The 22,569-nt window shown below is 38.6% G+C and overlaps 2 protein-coding genes across 6 annotated transcripts in view; one reads left to right on the plus strand and one right to left on the minus strand.

Moving 5' to 3' along the window:
• Window positions 1-4,491, plus strand: part of USP8 (ubiquitin specific peptidase 8) — a 98,131-nt gene extending 93,640 nt beyond the window's left edge. For all 5 annotated transcript variants that reach the window (XM_049904957.1, XM_049904958.1, XM_049904956.1 and 2 more), the window contains 3 exons: window positions 299-441; window positions 2,259-2,391; window positions 2,530-4,491. In XM_049904957.1, coding sequence (XP_049760914.1) covers window positions 299-441; window positions 2,259-2,391; window positions 2,530-2,715 — 462 coding nt within the window. In that variant the 3' untranslated portion in view covers window positions 2,716-4,491. The remainder of the gene's footprint in view (window positions 1-298; window positions 442-2,258; window positions 2,392-2,529) is intronic.
• USP50 (ubiquitin specific peptidase 50) lies at window positions 4,425-22,332 on the minus strand. Its single transcript, XM_049904976.1, has 7 exons — window positions 22,280-22,332; window positions 18,866-19,060; window positions 18,403-18,598; window positions 16,399-16,605; window positions 14,734-14,876; window positions 11,203-11,335; window positions 4,425-4,601 (listed from the first exon to the last, which is right to left on the minus strand). Exons 1-7 carry the CDS (start codon window positions 22,330-22,332, stop codon window positions 4,425-4,427), a joined length of 1,104 nt encoding a protein of 367 aa, XP_049760933.1.
• Between the last annotated feature and the right edge of the window lie 237 nt (window positions 22,333-22,569).

Raw genomic sequence — 22,569 nt, forward strand, 5'->3', positions numbered from 1 at the left:
ACTTCCTCCAGAGGGTCATTTTTTCAGCAAGACTTCCATGCTAGGGATCTTCCTGGGCACCCTCCTGACACACAACACTTCTTCCCCACCAGAGCATATACCACACGCTGTCATAGTGCTTGCTTCACTGGTCTGCATCCCTCTCTAGACCATAAGCTCTGCCAGGGTAGAAACCATTGTGTTCTAGTCCGCTGTTGTCTCCCCGCTGCCTGGTAGAGTAGCTCATGGAATAGGTGCTCAGTGATTTTGTGTTGAAGAAATGAATTAATGAGTATCTGTTACTTGGTTTTCCCACCAGGATTGCCTTAGATTATTTTCCAAAGAAGAAAAACTCACGGATAACAACAGATTTTACTGCAGTCATTGCAGAGCTCGACGGGATTCTCTAAAAAAGATAGAAATATGGAAGTTGCCACCTGTGCTTTTAGTGCATCTGAAACGGTAAAGGAACGGATTTTTCCACTTGTCAGTAAATTTTAGATGAGGGAATTCTAAGTCCTCTGCAATTTACACTTCACTGTACCGCCTGCTAAGAATGCGTAAGAAAGAGGAAGGTTATCTGGTTAGTTCACCTTGGTGTTTGCAACACCATAGCAAAATGACAATACCACTATTCCATGTAATTCAGTGTTCAAAAATCAGTGAAGCTAAATTGTCATTGTATTTCACATATAAAAATTTTAAATCAGTATAAAACATCAAGTGAAAACATATAAAAGCAAATATATAATTCTAACAAATCATTAGCAGGTGAACTTAAAATATTCAGAAAGTAAACTAAACATAAAAAAAATGAAATACATGATTTTGTAAAGTGCAGTTTTAAAATATATTAATGATGCAGGTATATAGGTATATTTTGGCCTGGATTTTTCCAGCCAGTCGTAGAGGAGCCCTGGTGTTATAGTGGTTACGCACTCAGCTGGTAACCGAAAGGTCGGCGGTTAGAACCCACCAGCTGCTCTGTGAGAGAAAGGTGTGGCAGCCTGCTTACATAAAGATTCACAGCCTTGGAAACCCTGTGTGGTGGTTCTGCTCTGTCCACAGGGTCACTAGGAGTCGGGATCGACTCAGTGCCAGTGGATTATAGTAGTAGAAGCCACTGGGTAGTGCAAACAGTGATTGCACTCAACTGCTAACTAAAAAGTTGGAGGTTCAGGTCCACCCAGGTGTGCCTCAGCAGAAAGGCCTGGCCATCTACTCCCAGAAAAGTCAGCCTCAGCCTAAAGGCCTGGCCATCTACTCCCAAAAAGTCAGCCATTGAAGACCCTCTGGAGCACAGTTCTACTCTGAAACACATGGGGTCACCATGATTTTTTTTTCTATAGTAGAACGAATAATGGTGAGAGAGTTGTAAAACATGTTCCACATTTTTTATTCTGATTTTTCATCTCCGTTTATTCTGTCTATAGAGTAATAACTTTGACTTGATTTTTTTTTAACTTTTTAAAATAAGTTTTATCTTTTTTATTGAGAGCCGTAATTTTTGTTTCAAAGGAAGCATTTCTATTTTATTGTTCCATCTTGTATTGTAGTTACTTACGATATTTCCACTACTGACATGTTCAGATTCTTGTGTGAATTTTTTTAACAGAAGCTTGTTATGTCAGTTACTATTTCTTCATCTTCTTGAGGATTATGGGGGTATATATAGTGGACATTCTATGAATGAGTACGTATTTGTTCCCTTAAAAGTTCAATGCTGCATATTACTCTTGAGGAATATCTAAAAATATAAATGTTCACAATTCAGATTTAAAAAAAAAAAAATTCTGAAACAACTGTACCAACAAAAATGCCAATATTTTGTTGTCTAAAAGGAGCAGAGTTTGCTGGAATAATGGGATGCCACCATTCCTGTCATTTATCTATCTGCTTGCAGTTTCTGACTCTGTTTCCCCCAAAAGCACAAGCTTAAATCTAGACCAGTACTCGGTCTTTCCTCTGTTTACTTGTGGTGATTAGCATTATAGACATGTGAGTTTTTGAAGAACATCTTCACAACTCCTTACCTTTGTGGAAGACTCTGCCACTCTAGCTGTTCACCCTTGGGCAAGTCATTTAATATCCATGGGTCTCACTTTGCTCGTTTGTAAAATAGAAATGAAACTGAATGTCTATAACAGGTCCCTCCACTATTAAAATTCTGAGTCCATGTATTTGAAATGGCTAAAATCCTGGTAGTTAGACAAAGAATAAGGGTTCATTCTGATGTCTTTGGTCTATCAGTGTCATCACTGTGATGTTTTGCTCTGCAGTTTTTCCTATGATGGGAGGTGGAAGCAAAAATTACAGACATCTGTGGACTTCCCATTAGAAAATCTTGATTTGTCACAGTATGTTATTGGTCCAAAGAACAATTTGAAGAAATACAGCTTGTTTTCTGTTTCAGTAAGTATCTCATTGAACTAAGTACTTCTTTTTTTTTTCCCAAGCAAACTCATAGGAGAGTAAGAACATCATGACGCTTTGAAATTATAGACATATTTTAAATCACTCAGTTTGAATTGCTTTCTCTGTTTGGCACAGAATCACTACGGCGGTCTGGATGGAGGCCACTACACTGCCTATTGTAAAAATGCAGCAAGACAGCGGTGGTTTAAATTTGATGATCACGAAGTTTCTGACATCTCTGTTTCTTCTGTGAAGTCTTCAGCAGCTTATATTCTCTTTTATACTTCATTGGGACCACGAGTAACTGATGTAGCCACATAAGGAGAAATAGGTAGTAAGCTAATTATCTTCTAAAAGCCTCAGCAGCACAACTCTTCAAATGCTTACAAAGATACTGGAAAGCTCTTGCTGGCCATTTAAAGAAATTCTAGGGCACTGGGAGCTGTGTTACTATATTTCAGGTCAGTGCTCATATCAAAAGACTGACTGATAACACCTAACAAGTATTGCAGTAAGCAACCCTTAAAGGTACCATTTATTTCAAAACATTTTTAGTCTGCTCCAAAGTTAAAATAATTATCTAGTTAAGCATTATTATTCTGTTGGTCTAAAAACCATTGTATCCTTTCCTTTTCATTGTATAGCCTTTTCACGTTTCTATGTCCAGCTTGATCAGTTATGAATACTATAGAACGATATAAAGCAGGTAGGAATGTATGCGTATATATTTATTGCACACTTGCATATCAAATTGATGTACATAGTATAACATGTCCTTTTGTGAAGCCTAGATCTCAAAGAGGATTGCCTTTTTTTTTTTTTTTTCTCCCACCTATTGTGAGTAACTGCAGTGCTTTCTTAGGGAAATGACAGGGCAAAGCTATTTTTCTGTTGCCTTTGGACTGTATTTGTGCACTAAAACTTTATTCTAAGAAATAAATGAAAACTTTTCTTTAATTTTTTAAATGAGAATTTCATTTACACCTACATTAAAATCTTAATGAGAAAAATAAAACCCTATAAGTGTTCTGCCTTTATTTTTATATGATCAAACACAGTACACTAGACCCATAGATTTTACACACACACCCCTTATACAGACACACACTTTACCCTGCAACATTGATTTAAAATTTAGTTCATTTATCCTGTTGCATCAAGGCTCAATTCCATTGTAATTTCACCTGGACACCAGAACTGCATGTCACACTTACAATTACTAGATTTGAGGTCAGAATAAGATGCAATAACTGAGCACCCAGATTCACTTTATCAAGAGTAGTAGAGTTCTTAGGATTGAAGTGATAAGGAATAGGAGTCAGGCATCACTGCAAAGTGAACTACATTTTGAGCCATGTCTTCACAAAGTGATGCATTAAAAGGAGTAGGGGAGCTTAGACTTCACTTTTTATCTCAGGGCACTCAGTTACTACAGTCATTAAAATGCTCCATATAAAAATGAGATTCTAAAAGTGCTCCTGAAAGACGTTACCATTAGTGGACTCTTAGGGAAAGGATGAAAGGATGGGTTTTAAATTGTGAAGGTGAGAACTTCTCATGTTCTGCAGTTAGTCTAAGAGACTTGTAGCTTCTTGACTAAATGATTTTATCGATTAAATATTTTCAAATCACACTCTTAAGGTCATAGAGCCATTTGAACAAAAGTTATTTTGGTTCAGCTCCCTGAAGTATCTTTGGAAAATAATTTGTTGAGTATACATAATCGTAATGAAAAATTTGATGATAGGAATCCACCCTAATAAACACTGAATTCTAAGTCTGAACTCAGTACAAAATCTGCAGTGGTTTAAAGGCCCCCATCCATTAGTGCTGCATTATTTTCACAGTACCTTTTCAGTGGGCCAGACCCATGTTTTTTACTTTATAAAAGTTGCATAATATGCTAGAAAGACTTAAAATTAATGATGCAAGTAAATTTCAAGAGTTTAATGACAAAGCAAAACTTAGCTACCAGTTTCTGATTGCTTGTTTTGCAGTTTTCAGAAAGCATTTTCCTAGCTCTTGCGTTTTTATATAGGTATAGAAAAGGGCTGGCAGCTATAGAACAGGAGATATGCTGTAGCAGTTTGCACTGAAGTGTTTGGAATCTCACTGACTCGTGTGTCATCAAAGCTATACCAGGCCTGGGTAACTGAGTTCCTGCAGAAAGCAGTGTAGTGGCCACCATCCAGGTCACCAAAGTGGTTCTGTGGGAAGAAGGAATATCAGGCTTAGTATTCATATGTGACTGCTTCAACTGTTAGAACAAGAAAGGCAGGCAAAGAAGTACTTTTTATACTTGTCTCTTATACCGAATTAAAGGGAAATGATAATTTTGTTAAACTAAATCTTATATATAGCCTAATTGCTATATTGCTTTTCATTCACCGGAACTGCTTGTATATTATTCCCATTGACTATTTAACAGAATTTGTAAATGAAATAGGACAGTATTTGGCAGCATCTGACTAACATTTATCAGTTAAACTTACTGATCACTTCCTATATGTAGACTGTTAACCCATTGCGTTGCCATGAGTTGGAATCAACTTGACAGCAGCTAACAACAACAACATGTTAGGCATTAAAGGAAATTTTTAAATAAGCAAGAAAATAGTCATCTTTCCTAAATGAACTTACAGTTTAATTTTGAGGTCAGATTAAGAATTAAAAAGATATTTAACACTGGGAAAAAAGATTTAAATAACTGTACATTGCTGTGGCTCACCTTGAGGGGTATACAACAACCACTTCAGTCATTTAGGGTCCAAATAAGAACCTTGTCCTAGAAGTGAAAACTTTGGAGAACCTCACTTCCTGGAAGGGGCATGTGTAGAGCAGGGGTTGGCAGACCATGACCCATGGGCCAAATCTAGCCTGCTGCCTGTTTTTTTATGGCCCGTGAGTTAATGGTTTTTATATGGTTGAAAAAAAATCAAAATAATATTTTGTGACACATGAAAATTATGTGAAATTCAAATGTCAGTGTCCTTAAATAAAGCTTTTCCTTAAGCATAGCCCTGCTCATTCATTTACATTTTGTCAGCGGCTCCTTTCATGCTACAAGGCAGAGTTGAATAGTTGCAACAGGGACTGTATGGCTTGCAAAGCCTAAAATATTAACTAGTTGACCTTTTACAGAATAAGTTTGCCACCCCCTGGTGCAGAGGAGGGCAACTGGATTTTTATAGTCAATTACTACTGTGAATTCAGCTCTAATACACAATGATTTCAGGGAAATTATTTACTCTTTCTAAATTCTAATTCATCTCTTAAAATGGGGTAATAAGACTTGTCTTACACAATTACTGTCAGATAGCTCTTGTATTACACAGGTGCTTATGAAATGTTTCCTTAGATCTCCGTCTTCCTCACCTGTCCCATTACTGTAGAAATATTGTACATATATTCTAAAGCTGGAATTTAAAAGATACATGTCCTGGTCCTGGTCCTTGACATGTAGCCTTCGGCTGACATGCTTTTGCATCATTATGTATGAAATGGTACCCATAATAGCATGATGAAATTTGATTGTAGAAAAAACATCTGGTGGATGATGTCCAGATGAAGAAGTGATGTTCTGAAGTGGTTAGACCACAGTTCAATATTATGTTCAGTTTTGATGACTTCATATAAAAAAGAAAAAAAGCATTGATACAATGGTAGAAGAGAGTGAAGCATCTTTCTAACATCCATTTCTGGCAATTAATGCAGACACTTAGTTCCAGAAGGAGAGAATAGCAAGTATGGAAGCAATATTTAATGTGATAATGGCTGAAAAATGATGAATGATCTGAATCTTCAGATTTAAGAAATGCAACAAATAAAGGATAAAAACAAAACTACAGGCAACAAAGGCAAAGAGAAAAATCTTAAAACCAATCAGGAAGACACATTACCCATAAGAGAATTGCAAGCAGTTGGTAGATCTCAATGGCAACCATGGAAATCAGAAACAGTGTAATAGCTTCAAAATGATGAAAGAAAACTTAGTTTAAAATTTGATTGCTAGTTAAATTATTCAAAATGAATTAAAGTGAACCAAAGACTTTTTCAGTCAAAGACCAAAAGAATTTGGGATACCATACATTCACTGAAAATTCTACTGACGTGTCCCACCCAGGTAAAGGAAGAAGTGATATATAAAAGGGGATGACGAGCAAAGACATTGGTAAAGATTCTGGCAAATTTAAACCAACATGAACTGTATAAAGCCAGGGTGAATAATACCTACTTTGGAAGCATATAAAAAGATGAAGTCATAATGCTGGAACACAATAATGTGGGTGGGCATTCAGAATTAAAGTGTTCTAAGATCCTTGCATTTGTTTTGGAGAAGAGTATAGGGATATTCCACCACCCAAATGTCATTTTGTCATACTGTGGTGGCTTGTGTGTTGAGGTGCTGGAAGCTATGCCGTTCATACTTCACATACCAGCAGGGTCACCCGTGTTGGACAGGTTTCGGCAGAGCTTCCAGATTTAAGACAGACTAGAAAGAAAGGCCTGGTGATCTACTTCCAAAAATTAGCCAGTATTAGCCTTACGGATCACAGCAGAACATTGTCCAGCTCACTTGCTTTGGACACGTCATCAGTAGGGATCAATCACTGGAGAAGGACATCATGTTTGGTGGAGGGAAGGGCCACTGAGGGTGAGGGGGACCGTTGGTGAGGTGGATTGGCACAATAGCCACAGCGATGGACATGCCAGCGATCATGAGGATGATGCAGGAGTGGGCACTGGTTCTTTTGTACATAGGTTGCCATGAGTGAAGTCTACTCAGTGGTAGCTATCTTTGTATCTATTGGAATATTATTTAACTTTAGATTTTAAAGCAAGTATGGAAACTGAAGTTTTAAGGGTAATTGCTTAAGCATCTAAAATATACAACTTCCAAAGTTATACAGGGAAAACTTTATCAATTTAGCAGTAAGCAAGAGGGCCAGAAGGAATGACTAATCAGGTTGACAAAAAGTACAAAAGATAACAGAAATAAATCTAAATTTATTATTAGTTTAACCATATAGAAGAAACCCTGGTGGTATAGTGGTTAAGTGCTACACCTGCTAACCAAAAGGTCGGCAGTTTGAATCCACCAGGCGCTCCTTTGAAACGCTATGGGGGAGTTCTACCCTGTCCTATAGGGTCACTGTGAGTTGGAATCGACTTGATAGCAATGGGCATGGTATGGTTAACAATATGGAAATGTATGAAACTTAGCAGACGAAGATAGATTGGATTAAAATCCAGCTCTATATTCTACACTGTGTAATATTCAGAACTTGGAAAAGGTTGAATTTAAATGGATGTAAAAAAGATACAGTAGGCAGATACTACCAAAAGAAAGCTGGAGTAGCTATATAAATATCAGCTAAGATGGACTTTAAGACAAAAACCATTATCAATGACAGTCACTTTATAATGAAAAAAATGTTTAGGTCACCAAAAAGTTATTATGTCAAACTGCTGTGCACTTCCATAGATTTACAAAAAACTGAATAAGGAAATTCTGAGGAATTACCTTCAGGGTTGTATCAATTAACCATACTTATTTAGTCTGTATGCTGAGCAAATAAAAACCTGGACTATATGAAAAAGAATGCAGTGTCAGGATTGGAGGAAGACTCATTAACAACCTGTGATATGCAGATGACACAAGCTTGCTTGCTGGAAGCAAAGAGAACTTAAAGCACTTGATGAGGATCAAAGACTGCAGCCTTCAGTATGGATTACACCTCAACATACAAAACCCTCACAACTGGACCAACATCATGATAAACAGAAAAGATTGAAGTTGTCAATGATTTCATTTTACTTGGATCCACAATCAACACCCATGGAAGCAGCAGTCAAATCAAATGACAAATTGGGCACATCTGCTGCAAAAGACCTTTCAAGTGTTAAAAAGCAAAGATGTCACTTGAGAACTAAGGTGTACCTGATGCAAGTCAGAGTAATTTCAGCTGCCTCATAATGCATGCAGAAGCTGGACAATGAATAAGTAAAACTGAAGAATTGGTGCATTTTAATTACAGTGTTGGTGAAGAATTTTGAATATACCATGAACTGCCAGAAGAACGAACAAATCTGTCTTGAAGAAGTACAGCCAGAATGCTCCTTAGAAGGGAGGATGGCAAAACTTCATCTCACATGCTTTGGACATGTTATCAGGAGGGACCAGTCCCTGGAGAAGAACATCATGCTTGGTAAAATAAAGGGTCAGCGAAAAAGGGGAAGACCCTCAACAAGATGGATTGACACAGTGGCTACAACAGTGGGCTCAAACATAGCAGCAATTGTGAAGATGGTGCAGGACTGGGCAGTGTTTGATTCTGTTGTGCATAAGGTCACTATGAGTCAGAACCAGCTCGGCGGCACCTAACAAACCTTCATAATGGAATATATCAACACATTTCTTTCACCTATCAATTAGAAAAATACCAGCTTTGAACAATACAAGCCTATTTTTTTGAACATTAAAAACTTGGTTCCTAATAAATATGTCTCAGCAAATGTACAATAATTAGTTTCATACAGACCATAATCTTTCAATGTAACACAATAAAATTAGCCAATACAAAAAGATACCCCAAGTCCCCGTACTTTTGGAAATTAAAAAAATTCTAACTTTTTTGAGTGAATAAGATAATATACTTAGGAATAAACTGTAAAACACTATATTGAAACATACGGGATGCATTGATATCTGAGAATGTCTTCATAGTAATATGGTGCACGGAAGGGAGTGGGTAAATATTATAGTTGAGTTGATAATGGTCGAAGCTAGATAATGGATGTATATAACCTGTTGCCATCGAGTCAATTCCGACTCACAGTGACTCTCTACAGGACAAGATGGAACTGCCCCATAGGGTTCCCAAGAAGCAGCTAGTGTATCCAAACTGCAGACCTTTTGTTTAGCAGCCGTGGCTCTTAACCATGGATGTATAGGAGCTCATTATACAGTCATCTTTAATTGGATATGTATAAAAGTCAAGAGAATAGTAAGCATTAAATTCAGGGTAGTGTAATCTCCAGGAGAGAAGGCAAGGGATTTGAGAAAGGAGCATACTGACATATACTGGTTTTTAGGTCCTTAAGTTAGGTGATGATTTCACAGGTACTTGTTTATTATGTTGTGTGACACCTGTATATCTTATATACATTCTTTTGTATTTATCAAACACCACATAATGATATTTAAAAGAAAAAGGAAATAAAATGGTTAAAAAAGAACAAACTATCATCCAAAAGAAAGCTGGCATAGCTTTATCAAAGAAGCATGATAAAGGATAGAAGATTCCACCATAATGATAAAAGGAACAATTCACTAGAAATAAAGTTGCACACATAGCTTCAAAATATATAAATAAAAGTCACAGAATTACTACAAGAATTTGACAAAATCACAACCTTTTAACCCATCTTTCATTTACCAATTGAAAGAAGCAAGCAAAACTTTATTAACAGTACATAATATTTAAACATTAAAAAATATATGTAAAGGACATGCAGAACCCTAAAAACCTAATTTAAAAATTATTTTCAAGCACACATAATCCTAGGTCACAAAGCAAGTATCAACATAAACCACAGAATGGATAACATGCTAATCATATTTTCTAACAAAAATGCAATTAGAAATCAGTAACAAAGTACAACCAAAAAATCATGTTTGGAATTTTATTGTGTATGAAAACAGTAAACTCAAAGAAAGTAGAACAAAGGAAATAAAGGCAAAAATTAATGAAATATAACACAAATAATAAAATCAACAAACCACAAGCAAGTTCTTTCAGATCACTAAAAGAATAAACATTCGGCAAAATCAAACAAGAAAAAAAAGGGGTTAGACACAGATAATATTAAGAGTGAACAAAGGGAGAACTAAGAATACAATAGAGATTTTAAAATATCGACATAATGAGCAACTTGATACCAACAAATTTGAAAATAAAAAATGAACAGTTTTCTAGAAAAAATATTTTTAAAACTTAAACATGGGTGAATGTCTTCATATTCTTGGGGTAGACAATGGTTTCTTAAACAACACAAAAACCCAAATCATAAAGGAAAAAAATAAGATGGACGACATTAAAGTTAAGAACTTCGTTTATCAAAAAGTCACAGTTAAAAGAGGGAAAAATCAAGCCACAGAATGGGGGAAGATCATTAAAATATACATATCCAGGATTTATAAAGAACTATAATAAGAGGAGCCCTTTTGTCTCAGTGGTAAAGAGCTTGGCTGCTAACCAGCCACTCCTTGGAAACTCAAGGGGCAGTTCTGCTCTGTCCAATGGGGTCGCTATGAGTTGGAATCGGCTCAGTGGCAATGGGTTTTTATAATAAGAGAGAGGAGCCCTGGTGGTGCATGATTAAGCACTTAGCTGTTAACCAAAAAGTCAGCAGCAAACCCACCAGCCACTCACTCTGGGGGAGAAAGATGTGGCACTCTGCTTCCGTAAATACAGCCTTGGAAACCGTATGTGGCAGTTCTACTATGAGTCAGAATCAACTCAATGGCAATGAGTTTGGTTTTTGGTTTATAATAAGAGAGGGAAAGGCAACATAATAGGAAAATCAGCAAGAATTGTATAGACATTTCATGTTTTACTCTTTCCTGGCTCTAATGTTCCAGATCAAAAACAAGGAGCTTACAGGCTCCATTTTGTTTTTAAAAGGCGGGAAGAGGAGAAGTCAGGGAGAGGTGGAAGGAGGAAGGAGTAGGTATTATTTAAGCAGATAATTCTAAAGTGTTCTTTAAAATTGTGTAATTTTTAACAGTTCTAGTATTCTACTCACCACCACTGCACAGAGGCTGTATTTAGGATGTTTCCGAAAAATTGGACAAATGTAGGGAGTGAGGTCCAAGTTGGTGAGTGGGTAATGGATATGTGTTCTCAGTTTTCTTTTCATTGTGCCCTGAACGTCAAACCTGGGGGATAAATGTGTGAAATACAAAATAAGTTTGTGAACCACTCACGAATGAAGTCCACAAACCTTGACAAATTCCAAATACAGTTAAGAGTAATTTCTTGGAAAGATTATTTGGTGCAGACCTATACAAATATAACTTTTTTTTTCTTGTGTAAATATACTTAGAAATCCCACATCCACATGCCTCACCAAAACAGAGACTGGACTGGGCCAGGAGCTTGGATCAGGGAGTGAGACAGTGTAGATTCAAGCTGGGCAGTGGGAAAAAGATAAAGGGCTAACCAAGACAAAAGCAAGAGAGAAGTGGAAACCACACTGAGGCTTTCACTTCAGCTGATACTATTTATTCTACCCAAACTGGCTCAGCTTTTTTCCTCATCTTGATTTCAGCACGTTTTCTTGTGTCCCATTTTCAAGCTCTGGGGTTTTAATAAGAAAATTTTGTGAAAATCTTGCCACATTCTGTACTGGCTATATAGCTCAGTGGTCTACACATCTGAGCTTATATCAGAATCACCCAGTGAGTTTTTTTTTTTTTTTAATAATCGTGCTCATTTTGGAGAAATGCTGGTTTAGTTCTGTGGCAAGGAAATGAATAGGTGAGCCTGAGACATGAATGTGCCAGAAAGTAAGAAACCTTGCTCTCCAAAACTAATGGAATAAAACAGTTACTATTTATGGATATTCATAGCAGCATTATTCACAATAGATAAAGCGTGAAAACAACCCATATATCCAGAAATAGATGAGTGGATAAACAATGTGGTATATCCGTACAGTGGAATATTATTCAGTCATAAAAAGAAATGGAGTACTGATACATGCTACCACTTGGATGAACCTCAAAAACCAGTCACAAAAGCCAACCTAGTATATGGTTTCATCCATAGAGACAGAAAGTAGATTGCTTAGGCCTGAGGGGTGAGGAGGGGTAGAAAGGTGGGGGGTGGTAGCTAAAGGGTACAAGGTTTCATTTTGAGGTGATGAAAATGTTCCAAAATTGACTCTGATGATGGTTACACTTATCTGTGAATATACTAAAAACTATTGGAATTGTATACTTTAATTGGGTGAATTGTATGGTACATGAATTATATTAATAATGCTGTTAAAAATGAAAGGGGATGTTTTGGATTAAAAGGGATAACCGAATGGAATGCATGGCCCTTGACTGGATCCTAGATTGAAAAAAAAAAGTCTTAAAATATATTTTTCAGAGAGGGGAAATGTATATGGACCCTATCTCATGTGATGTGAAATCATTAAATATTGTAGGGAATGATAATAGTACTGTGATCGTGTAGGAGAATGTCTTTATTTTCAGGTGATGCATGCTGAAGTATTTCAACATGAAGTGCGATGGTGTCTCCATCTTCAAATGGTTCAGCTAAAAAAATAGAAGGGAGGGAGAGGCAGAGGCAGAAGGAGGGAAAGGAAATGTGGCAGCATTACTGATTGTTGAAGAGTCTAGGTAAAGGGTGTATGGGTATTATATTTTCTTTCAATTTTTTGGTAGATTTGAATTTTTTTAAAATAAAAACCTGGGAAAACATTTAACAAGAAAAAGTGATGCTTATATCCCACTGTGGACCTAGGAGATGAGAATATCCAAGGGTAGGGGCAGGGAATCTATTTTTTTAAAAGCACTTGAAGTGAGTTGATAATCAGTCATCAATCCAGTGACCAGCGTTTGGTACCCCTGGCTAATAGATGACTTGCCTACATTTGTGATACAATGTCCTTTATGTCATGCAGTCAGTCTTGGAAACCCTGGAGTCACCCTCTATGTCTATTCCTTCACTTCCCCAACCTCCTCACTGCCATCCAAAGAGTAACCACTCACATCCACTTGATTCTAGTTCTGTCTCCCAAAAACTTCTTGAATCCATCCTATTCTTCCCGTCTCCACTGTTACTATCATAGCCCAGGCCATCTTCTCTTATTTAGACTCTTGCAACGGCATCCTAATTATTCTCCCCATCTCCAGGCTCTCCTCTTTCCTAACCACCCACGAACCTACTTGAGTTCCCTTTTCAAACCTGTCACACCACTGACCTCCAATGAGTTAACTACTGCCCAAAGGATAAAATCCAGAGGTCTTAATACGTGACATAAGACTCCCCACAAGGCTCTTACCTGCCTTAACAGCTTCATCACTACTTCTGTCCCATCACCACATTAACATACATAACCGTAACCCAGGGCCGTTGAGTCAATTCCGACTCATAGCGACCCATAGGACAGAGTAGAACTGTCCCATAGTGTTTCCAAGGAGCGCCTGGCGGATTCGAACTCCCAACCCTTTGGTTAGCAGTTTAGCAGCCATAGCACTTAACCAGTACGTCTCCAGGGTTAACATACATAGCAATATGCATATATTGGTTCCTTCTCCCTCTTCTCTGCCTGCAAAACTCATTCTTCAATGCTATTATTATATGTTCATTCTCCTGTGAAGTTTCCATTCTACCCCACCCCCCTTCCAAGTGTAGGTTGAAAGCTTCAGCATAACCCTGAGACTGTGTCTCACGTCAGCGTAGACAATCGGGCTGAGAGGTATACCAACCCAACAGAACACAGTGCAAGGGCACTTCACTAAACCCAGCTTTCCTGAGAGTCCTGCAGGTAAACTCTGTGTGTGTGTGTGTGTGTGTGTGTGTGTGTGTGTGTGTGTGTGTGTGTGTGTGTGTGTGTGTGTGTGTGTGTGTGTGTGTGTGTGTGTGTGTGTGTGTGTGTGTGTGTGTGTGTGTGTGTGTGTGTGTGTGTGTGTGTGTGTGTGTGTGTGTGTGTGTGAGCGTGTGTGTGTGTGTGTGTGTGTGTGAGCTTTTTTTAACTGCTGATATGTGTATTTGTAGCAAGAATGAGGTGGGATGGTAGTAAAGAATAGAAACTATTCCTGCCAATTGCAGGGCCTCGTTCTTGGCTTATTCTTAGCTTTTGATCCACAACTTGTTCCTCCTTCCCTCACTGTATTTCTTTTTTGGATTTCCTCTTAGCTCATAAAGGAGAGATGCTTTGAAGTATACTTCTTTGAATGAAGTAATTCTTAAATTATACTTTGTCCAGTTATCAGTGTGGTCTTGAACATTCCTCCCTGTCAGAAGCAGCCATGTGGAGTTGAGATCGCAGAGAGCTCATTGCCTGGATGCTGGAGGAACTGGGAATGGAGCTGAGACAATAGGGCAGCAAGATTTCACTGGATATTCCAACTAGACATCAACTATTGTTTCTAAGAAGAAACTAAACTGACCTAAGTATGTTCTATTTTCAGAATCATTGATTTGCCCCCAAATTGACAAGAAAATATGTCTTGTAAACTGTTTTGCTAGGCCAACTTTTAAGCCCATTCATGTCCTTTTCATACCTTCAAATCTGCCTAAAAAATGCCAAGATCCATACCTTTTTAAATGAAAAATAATTATTTTTGGTGCTTTGGAAATACTGGCCCTCACAGCAGTTTCTTGCTTGGTTTCACAAAAGGAGCAATGAATTTGGTTATTCCAGGTCAGTGTGTCTTGCTGAAAAAAACATTGGAGGCAGTCCTATTGAGAAAAAAAAGCATTTGGTGACCAAGTTGGATCAAGTGGAACCTGTTGCCTCTATTTGGAATTTTGGAACAGCCATAAAATTGTAATCCTCGTTTTTCTTCAGGTCAAATCCAGGAGTTAGCAGGGTCACAAATGCCTAGAGAGCCAGCTAGAAATTCTACCTGGCAAAGGAGATGTTTCCTTCTCACTTGGTTACTGAAATGAATCCAAGTGCCATCTCGTTTATAATCTCTGAATCAGCCTTTTAAAGTTTCTAGTTGATTTTGGGATAATAGTGACCTTGCAATTTCCACTAACCAAAACAGGCAGCTGTTTTATGTTATTCCTGTCATTACTAAAGTGATCTGGTGATTGAAAAATGGTCATATCTCAGTCTTTGGGGTGGCCCGTAATAGAGGCAACAGGACAGAGATAAATTAGACCCCAGGTTCCCAGGAGATACCCTAAATGTGGCCAGGTACTGAGTTACACAAACCATTAATCTAAAGGCAAAGATGAGCAAAGATCTCATGCCAGCACCTCACTTTAAAAAGTCTTTGAAATTCCTTTGGGGCAATCTTTAGCAATTTGAGCTGAGAACAAAGCCCAGTCCTGAATAAGTGGTGGGATTCTACTCTCCAATTCCGGAATTTGGAAATAAATCCATTGCCAATGAGTTGATTCCTTGGAAATGGCTATGTGAAAACTTTTATCAGTAGATGTTCTTTCATAAATTAGGAAGAAATACATAAATTTGTATTATTCTGCCAGCAAACGTACTGCTTCCTGTCTCCTAACTGTTCCCTGCCTCCCACTGCCATCCTCCCCGCCCCCTTACAGGTGAACTTGTGGCATTATGATGAAGAGAAATAGAGGGGTACGCTGAGGCACTGGACTCCACTCTCCCATTGCAACACATTTCACGTTAGGCTAAAATGTAAGAGGCTCAAGACCAAAAGTCAAAATTGTTTATATCAATTCCTGATCTGGGGCTGCAGACCTCTGGGGTGAGACAGAGCCATACATTTTTTTAAGAAATGATATGTCCTGTATGTGCACCAATTTTTTTTTTTTTTTTTTTAATCCTGCCTACATTTCCAACTTTACAAAAAGTCTGTTTTGTTGAGTACATTTAAAAAGTAACTTTTGGCCAGTATGTTACTTTTCAGAGTGAGCCCTGTTGGCCCAGTGGTTAAGTGCTCAGTTGTTAACTGAAAGGTTGGTAGTTTGAACCCACCAGCCACTCCTTGGGGGAAAGATGTGGCAGTTTGCTTCCATAAAGACTTACGGTCTTGGAAACCGTATGGGGCAGTTCTGCTCTGTCCTATAGGGTCGCTATGAGTCAGGATCAACTCGATGGCAATGGGTGGGGCAGGTCACTTTTCAATCAAATGCCATCATCCTGGGCTTCCAACTTTTTTTTAATATTTTTAGTTATATAGAAGCCCCCTCATACTAAAACATGGAGGAAATAGCCCTGAGAAAATCCACGGTTGGGGGTAGAACAAAAGAAGTATCCAGGAGTATGGAATCCTACCTGAAGAGAGCATTCATACTCTGATGGAATGGGGAGGGACAGGACGGTGAAGACTTCATTCTTATAGCTGCAGTTCTCACACTTCAGACAGATGACATCATAATTGAGCTGCCCTTCAAACAGGCGTGTGATGATGGATGACTCTCTGGCAATCACCTTCCTGCAGCATCTTCGAGTAGATCCTTTTTCATATGATCTTCGGTGGCACTGAATCAAGAGACAAATTCCTCCAGTCCCCCAAAATGAACTTTTGGTTATTTAAAAAAATAAATAAATTTAGCAGAATGATTAATTTTTTTTTCTGCCAGAATGATACATTGCTATCAGAAACCACTTAGTTTTGGATTCAGACAATAAATAGATCTTCTGAAGAGGATGTGTTTTGCATAGTCCCTGATAATTCAGATATGTCCCTCATTAAGCGAAAGTGAGGAATAATAGTGCCCTGACTCTGACAGCCTGTGACAATGCAATCCAGTGCCCTGGAGCCAGCTTTTCCGAGGAAAAGGGCAAGCTGCTGAACTACAGACTGACCTGGAGGTAAAATAATGGAACTTGGTCTTTCCTCTGACCCCTTCCGGTTATGTTCTCCTCCTATTGTTGGAAAACACATTTTTAAAAAGAGCAAATCTAACATTCCCAACACAGCCTAATTTAACTGGCCTTGAGGTCTGGTTTGAATCTAGCTCATACAGTATCTCATGGAACATGCCATGAATTTTTGTGATTTTTACAGCCTCAGGAGAATATGCATTTTGAAGACTCATTAGCTTCACAGCCAACTCTAATTTGGAACTGGACGCTCTGTTCCACGTTTGTTCACTTTTCTCATCTTTGCTGCCAAGGTCTTCCACCCTGAGAGTAATTGAATGCCCCCTTTCCAAGTTTGGCCTAGGAAACCAGAATGCTATTTAGTTCAGATGAGCTGCAGATGAGGGCTTAAGTGATTTTTACTGATCACTAACTGGGTTGGGATTTTACCCTCCCTTCCAGCTAAAAAAAAAAAAAAGTACTAACTGCTATGAATATCTTGTAATTAGTGCAAATGAAAACTGGAATTGAGGCTTGAAAATGAGAATAATTAATGGCTATAATTTGTGACACTTGCGCTATTTCCTGGATATGAGGTGAGCTAACATCAGCACAAGGATGCTGCATAAAGTAAAGGCCGTGTGTATTTGCAGGGGGTGGGTCTTAGGCTAATGATGAAGGCAGTAAGTCTTGTAAGTAAAGACAAACCCCCTAGAAACTGGGGTTCTCTTGCTTTATCAAATGTATGTCCTACTCTAAAGGAGAGCTCAGGTTAGGCATGTTTGGTATGAATAAACTTTGCAGTGTATAGGTCTACCCCTTAACCTAATACCAAGCTTAATATTTTAATGGGTTTGTAGGTTCTCGGACAGTCTAATTTGTAAATTTCTCATAAGGAGTATATTTATATTTTAAAAAAGTGATTTCCACTGTAAAAAAAAAAAAAAAAAAAAAGTCCTTGCAAAGAGCTTTATTAGTGGCGGAGACCCTGGGTGTGCAAGCGGTTAATACGCTTGGCTGCTAACCAAGAGGTTGGATGTTCATGTCCACCCAGAGGTGCTTCAGAGGAAAGTCTTGGTGACGTACTTCTGAAACAGCAGCCGTTGAGAACCTACGGAGCACATTTCTACTCTGACACGCATAGGGTCGCCATGGGTTGGAGCTGGTTAAAGATTAGTGGTTCCCATATGTGGACAGTCACCGGCAATGGCAAGTGAGCTTTTTCCAAAAGACAGTAAGACTGCAGTGAGGGTCTGAGAATCTGTGTTTTAAAATCTTCCCAGATAATTCTGATGATTAGCTAAATTTGGTAATACAAACAATTTAACACTAACTTGAATCTTCTGTGTAGTACCCCAGCAAGTAGCACAGTGTTTGGCACACAGTAGTACATGTTTACTGAATGACTGAAAAATGAAAGTAGCTGATGAAGCTGAAGGCCAATCCTATTTCAAGGCCGTTTATTCCACTTACTTTTTTCAACGCTTCATGAAGGTCATTCAGGACATAAATCAAGAATTCCTGCGCATCCTGCTGTGTCTTTTTCATAAATGCTGGGTAGAGGTTTCCCAGAGCTGACCGAAATATTTCTGGTGAGACACAGCCTGAGTCTCCAAGCCACATGTCTGTCATCAAGTAGGCAAAAGCAGTGGCAACCTCACCACAACTCCTTGGAAGAAGGAAAGGACATGTTTCTGGCTGGTTTAATGAAAAGAAAGCACCTAAAAACTTGAGCATGAGGCATCAAACCAAAAATGGAGCTTTGTTCATTTCTTGGTTGACCTTTCTGTTTACACACCCTAGATGTATTATTTGGGTAGCTGCAGCCTTTACTGACTTTTTAGCCCTTAAGAGGGACACAAAATGGTTCCTTCCCTAACTTCACCTAGGGAAGCTGGGATCGAGACTGAGCTGTAGGGAACACAAGTGGTCTTACTTTTGAAGAGCAGTAATGTACTTTCCAGAGAGGAAGTATTCCACCAGCGGCGAGATACTGCAGAGACACTGTAAGATGGCATTCATGTAGCACGTGTTGCCCAAGTTTCGCAGACCAGTCACACCTTGGAAATGGGGCTGGTCCTCATCAACCTCATTAACCGGGATGGTATCATAGTAATCTGTACATTCTGCGCTGTGGTGTCACATAGAAAGAAAGAAAGGCATTTTGAGGGAGCAAAATGTGTACAAATGAAAATAAGTCCCTCAACCTTACGAAACAAAGAAGAGTTCTTAACAAGACATCCCTCAAACACTTTCTCTACCAAGGACGGTAGTATTCCGACTTGGAGTCTAAACTCGCATTACTTTCTCTTAAACTCTTTGAACAAGTTCCTGCAGCTAAGTGAATCAGAGATAAAAGTTTCTTCCTAAAACCAAAGCCAGAGGACAGAAAATATCTGCCTTTCAGAGTCCCAGAGTTGCTGGGCTAAAAATGCAAGCATTCCCACTATGGTTAGGTTGTAAGGATTAGATTAAAATACAAATATTCCCACTGTAGTTAGATCATGAGAATTTAATTAAAATGCAAACATTCCCACTATACTTAGGTCATGAGGGTTAGATTAAAATGCAAACATCCCCAATGTATAGTTAGGTCGTGAGGAATAGATTAAAATGCAAGCATTCCCACTATAGTTAGGTGGTGAGGATTAGATTAAATGAGGCAATCCTTCCTTTTTTGCTGGGCAAGTAAATTATTGTTAGTAGTAACAATAATAATAGCTAGTAGTTAATTGTAACAATAGCTATCATTTATTGAGCCTAGCATTTTGTTAAATGTTTAACATGCATTTTCCCATTTAATACTTACAACAAATCTATGGGGTAGGTACAATTATTTTTAAGTTTAAATCCCATTTTACAGATGAGGTATCAAAATGGTTTAGTCATTGGCCCCTGCTAACAGTCTAAGGAGTGTGTAGTGGTATATAGAAAGAGGGAATATCTTATCTGTCAGACTGTCAGTCGGTCAGTCTCTCTGTGTATATATCTAAGTTATTTGGATTTATATACAGGCAGTCCCCAGGTTATGAGCGAGATATATTCCTAACTGTGCCTTTAAGTCAAATTTGTAAGTCAGTAACAGGTGCATATGGTTCTTATTTAGCCTTATTGATGATATAAAATGATTTAAAAGCTGCACATACAGCAAGTGAAGGTGATTTGTGATGATGAATTTGTTGCGAGTAGGGGTTGGTTCAGTGTTTCAAAGTGGGGCTTTGAACCAGTTTGGTCCAGTTCGACCACCTGCTGAGAATTTGCCTTTCCACCCCAGGTATACTGAATCTGAATCTTCATTTTAAAAAGATTCTGAGGTGATTCCTATGTCAGAATCTGCATTTTAACAAGTTCCCCAGGTGATTCTTATCTCTAAAATAAGAGTCTATATAAATAAGAATCACCCGGGGATCTTGTTAAACTGTAGATTCTGATTCAGTATATCTGAGTGGAAATGCAGATTCTCAGCAGGCGGTCAAACTGGACCAAACTGGTTCAAAGCCCTGTTTCAAAATGAGGTCAAATTTACATAACTCTAAAAGACAAGTACAAGTTGTCTGCAAGTTGGATGTTTGTAACCCGGGGACTGCCTGTAGCATATATTAAGAGTATCTATCTGTTATGGATTGAACTGTGTCCCCTAAAAATGTATGTCAACTTGGCTAGGCCATGATTCCCACTATTGTGTGGTTATCCATCATTTTGTCATCTGATGTGATTATTCTATGTGTTGTAAATCCTAATCTCTATGATGTTAATGAAGCAGGATTAGAGGCAGTTACGTTAATGAGGCAAGATTCAATCTATAGGATTATGTTGTATCTTTAGTCAATCTCTTTTGAGATACAAAAGACAGTATTAAGCAGAGAGGGGAGGGACCTCATTACCACCAAGAAAGAAGACTCAGGAGTAGAGCGCATCATTTGGACCCAGGCGGGGTCTTCGTGCTGAGAAGCTACTAGACCAGGAGAAAATTGATGACAAGGACCTTCCCCCAGAGCTGACAGAGAGAGAAAGCCCTCCCCTGAAGCTGGCACCCCAAATTTGAACTTCTAGCCTCTTAGACTATGAGAGAATAAATCTTTGTTAAAGCCATCGACTTGTGGTATTTCTGTTACAGCAGCACTGTCTGTCTATCTAAGCTATTTGAATTTATATACAAGCAGTCCCCAGGTTATGAATGGGATCCATTCGTAACTGTGCCTTTAAGTCAAATTTGTAAGTCAGTAACAGGTGCATATGGCTCTTATATAGACTTTAGTGCAAGAAAAGGCTTGACTTGTTTCAATGATTTAAAAGCTGCACATGCAGCAAGTGAAGGTGATTGTGATGAAGAATTTGTTAGATCTATATATATGTATATATATAACATATGTACAAATCAAAAGCGTAATAAAATCCATAGCCGTGGAGTCAATTCCGACTCATAGAGATCCTTTAGGACAGAGTAGAACTGCCCCATAGGGTTTCCAAGGCTGTAAATCTTTACAGAAGCAGACTGCCACAACTTTCTCCCACGAGCAGCTGAGTGCTTAACCACTATGCCACCAGAGCATATATTAAGAGCATATATATATATATATATATATATATATATATACACACACACACATTAAGACTACACACACACCTAGAGGGTCAGAAGGAGAAATAGTAAGAGGATAGATTTAATAAAAAATACATCTCAGTTTAAATTCTGACTCTGCCACTTACCTACTCAAGAGCTCTTATGCCTGTTTATCATCTATAATATAATAATACCACCTGCCGTATAGGGTTGTGAGGATTAAATTAAATGATTCAAGGTACCTGGCACAGATTAAATAATAAATGTCAACATTTGTTTTAAAAGAAGTGGCTGATCTAGGATGTTCTCACAGCTCTGTTTGGCTAGGCCAGGCCTACACAGAGAGAAGAGCACTGAGGTCCCAAGGGCTCCTTCTGCCCCGGCCCCGGGCTCCTACCCTGGCCCAGGGCTTCCTTTTGTCATTTGTCATATTGCTCCAGGCAGCCCAGCAACTTTGTGCTTTCTGATTTTCCTTTCCATGCACAGTATCTAAACGTGGGCCTCCATGAGACATCTGCCTCACCTCAGCACCTCTACTTAAGTTAGCCAGTTGGGAAAGTGCTCAACTTGTACTGTCACAGAAGGCCCTGGGCTGTCACTCTTCAGGAAGCACATGTCTCTATTGCTTAGATATTAGATAACACCTTTCCTTCCTTCTCTGGGGACCTCCCATAGGCCACACCTGGGGAAACCTTCTAAATGCAGCATGTGCCCTCTGACTCCTTGGACCTTGGCTTCTGCCCTGAACAGAGCTTATCTAGAAAGCTGTAGTAGATAGGGGCTCACAGGACGTAGTAGATACCGAAGTCATCTACAGGGAAAGGCCGCTGAGAAGTCATTTTAAAGGAACCACGTCGGACTTTCGCTTTTATTCAGGAGCTACATCTAATCCTTTAAACTTCATTTCTCCGAGCCCGTTTGGCTCTTTTTGTCTGTTTTAAATTCTTCGTCTGCTCCTCTCCCCTTTCAGTAGCTGCAAACTGATTCTCATCTGCACGTTAGGTGCCATTCCAACTTAGATTTTTCCATGAATCATAATCCTCTCCATTCACCCTCAAGATTCTAACTTGTTGCTA

Source organism: Elephas maximus, chromosome 12 (genome assembly GCF_024166365.1).
Source record: "Elephas maximus indicus isolate mEleMax1 chromosome 12, mEleMax1 primary haplotype, whole genome shotgun sequence".
Taxonomy (NCBI): Eukaryota; Metazoa; Chordata; class Mammalia; order Proboscidea; family Elephantidae; genus Elephas; species Elephas maximus.

What these genes read in the sequence shown, in the direction of transcription:
- USP50 (XM_049904976.1), bottom strand. Translation starts at nt 22,332, where the DNA reads ATGACTTCTCAGCGGCCTTTCCCTGTAGATGACTTCGGTATCTACTAC. An exon ending in TACATTACTGCTCTTCAAAA is followed by an intron (nt 18,599 to 18,865) that starts GTAAGACCACTT and finishes CCTTCTTCCAAG; the next exon opens with GAGTTGTGGTGAGGTTGCCA. An exon ending in ACAGCCTCTGTGCAGTGGTG is followed by an intron (nt 4,602 to 11,202) that starts GTGAGTAGAATA and finishes TTCTTCCCACAG; the next exon opens with AACCACTTTGGTGACCTGGA.